This window comes from Buceros rhinoceros, unplaced genomic scaffold (genome assembly GCF_000710305.1).
Source record: "Buceros rhinoceros silvestris isolate BGI_N320 unplaced genomic scaffold, ASM71030v1 scaffold14111, whole genome shotgun sequence".
In the NCBI taxonomy this organism is placed as follows: Eukaryota; Metazoa; Chordata; class Aves; order Bucerotiformes; family Bucerotidae; genus Buceros; species Buceros rhinoceros.
The window spans coordinates 31,122-33,604 of record NW_010396057.1 but is presented as its reverse complement, the minus strand read 5'-3'; the positions used below and the strand labels follow the sequence as shown (position 1 = coordinate 33,604).

The 2,483-nt window shown below is 47.7% G+C and overlaps 1 protein-coding gene across 1 annotated transcript in view; it reads right to left on the bottom strand.

Annotated features, from left to right (window-relative positions):
- Positions 1 to 2,483, bottom strand: part of AFF4 (AF4/FMR2 family, member 4) — a 29,221-nt gene that overhangs the window by 12,313 nt on the left and 14,425 nt on the right. The window contains exons 10-11 of the mRNA XM_010145770.1: positions 2,001 to 2,163; positions 567 to 1,484 (exon numbers count right to left, since the gene is read on the bottom strand). Coding sequence (XP_010144072.1) covers positions 567 to 1,484; positions 2,001 to 2,163 — 1,081 coding nt within the window. The remainder of the gene's footprint in view (positions 1 to 566; positions 1,485 to 2,000; positions 2,164 to 2,483) is intronic.

The window sequence follows — 2,483 nt, the reverse complement described above, 5'->3', positions numbered from 1 at the left end:
TCTTATTTATAGCTGAAAAGATTAAGTGCTTTTCATGGAAAAGCTTAAATATCATTATGGAGAGATCCCTCTGCTCCCAGTGAAGCAGCACCCCTGAGGTTATGGCTCCTGCTGCTGCCGTGCCCCAGGCCCACTTCTGCCCCATCCATCCCTCCCCCTGGCAATGTGCAGCTGATGGTTCACTGGTTCAAGCTGCTGATCCAGCTGAAAACTGCCGCCGCTTTGGTTTTTTTTTTGGTCAGGTGAATTTTCCATTGGCTCAGCTGCTTGAACCGGCCCAAGGTCCAACAGGGGCTGATGCCAGATCAAGCGGAGGCATGAGAGGGCAGGAGCAGAGGTACAGAAGCTGCCATGCTAACACCTTCCTCTGCACCAGAAAATCCCGGCAGTCCCTGCTACAACAGCACAGGGATGCTCAACGTGTTCTACCCAAAACAGCTCGCCAGAGTCACCTCCTGAATCACCCAGTCGCTACAATGCTGGGCGCTGGGCTACACGCCCGACGCCAGCAGCAGCCCACTACAGGGCTGAGGGAACAGGGAAATCTCGCTCCACAACATCGTCACCTGCTTATGTTTCCTTTTGCCTTTTGTCGAACTTTTGTCAGATGGCTGCTTCTGGGACTCGCGCGTGTGCTTCTCAGGCACATTCTTCTTTTCCGCTTTGGGTGCATCAGCATCCTTGTAAGGCTTCCCTGGTATTCTTGATAAGAGGCTCAGGTCAATCTTCACGATGAGTGGGTACCTTTCATCAGGATCACTGAGTGGTGAAAGAAGCTCTTTCTCTTCCATAGGAGAGAACATTCTTTGCCGAAAAAAGCTGTCATCCTCCTCCATGGAAGATTTAAGAGGAGTCCTATTGCTCTCAGAGTATTTGGGTGTTTGTGATGAAGGAGGCAGGCTCTCATTTTCATCTGAATCAGAGGATGAGGTATCTGTTTCTATGAATTCCCTGGATTTCTGGGCAGATTTGCTTGAAGCCTTGTATTTCTTCTTCTCTGTTGTAGGCCGAGGGGAAGATTTGGGCTCTTTCTTGATACTGGGTTTTCTGGAGCCTTTCGTGGCTGCCTTATGCCTGTTTGAAGGTATATTTGTTGCCATGTCTACTGGGGTTTCACTTTCTATTTTAAGACCTCCTCTAGGCTCTTCAACAGATGTCTTTTCTGCTTTCTTGGGCTGCTTTTTACCTACAGTCCTCCTCTGTGTGGAGCTGTCACTCTGGGCAGGTGATTTCTGCCTGCCGCGACTGCTCTCCGAGCCCTTTTGGGTGGGTTTGGAATCTCGCCCCGGTGTAGAAGAAATCGAGTCCTTGGATCCGCTTTGATCAGTGTACCTGCTCCCTGCCCCCTGATCCCGGCCTTCTTTTTTGTAGCCTTGGGAGGATGGGATATTGCTGTCCACGGAAGAAGCTGGTGACACTTTATGTGAATTAACTTTGTTCAACCAGTTATCGAGTTGCCACTTGTTTGTTGGTGGTGGCTCTGGCTAAAAACGAAGGAAAAAAGCGGTGTTAGATAAACTATTTCACATCTCTCCCGTCTTTTCCATGGCACAGCAGTTTACACCACAAGCCAAATCAAAACATACACCAAAACACCCCAAGATAAACAAGGACTGAAATACAGGTTGATGAAAACAGGTACAAATAACAGCTCCCACGCTCCCTTCTCTGGAGCTGCCACAGCTCTCCAGACAAAGCAGTTGGAGCAGTTTCTTAGGGGACTGTTCCCACATCCATCTTCTGCTCTCCAACAGGTACCTACTGGTAGAAATCCCCTTGAAGCCAAACACCAAATGTGTGTCTATACAGAGTTGTGACCACTCCCAGTTACAGGTACCTCACAAGAGAATAGTCCATCCTGAAAACAATCCCATGTTTGTCAGTCTTGTCTTTTTTTTTTTTTTTAAAACAGTTTGGGAATTTATTGATCTCTTCTGCTTTTAGAACTCAGGAGTAATGCCAAGCCAACGAAGACAGCCCAAATACTTGTCAGATCCTACCTCGGGGGATGCACTCTGTGATGGTTCATTAGCTTCACTATCACTGGAACTGCTTTCACTTTCGGAGTCAGACCCTGAACTGCTTTCGGATCCACTATGGCTGCTCGAGTCATCCCGAGAATTATCTGCTCCTTCGCTGTTATGCTGTGAAGGTTCAGAATTACTGAAAACAAAAATGAGGAAAAATAAACAAACGCTAACGCTACCCAAGGCACGAGTATACCCGAGAAGTCCTTTCATTAGAAAGAATAAAATTTGATCATTTAATTAGCATTTACTAGAAAACTCAACATAACTGGACCCAGTAAAGCCTGGAAACACACAACAGCCTTTGCTTCCCCCCTTCCCAAAGCGGTTACTGTCATCTGCAGCTTACACACTACTCAGTGACTGACGACATTCTAATCGCCTTCTGCTTTAACACAAAGGACAAACCAGACTTTCAGCACTGAGAGCGGTCGCTGCCCGGGCTGAGGCTCACCG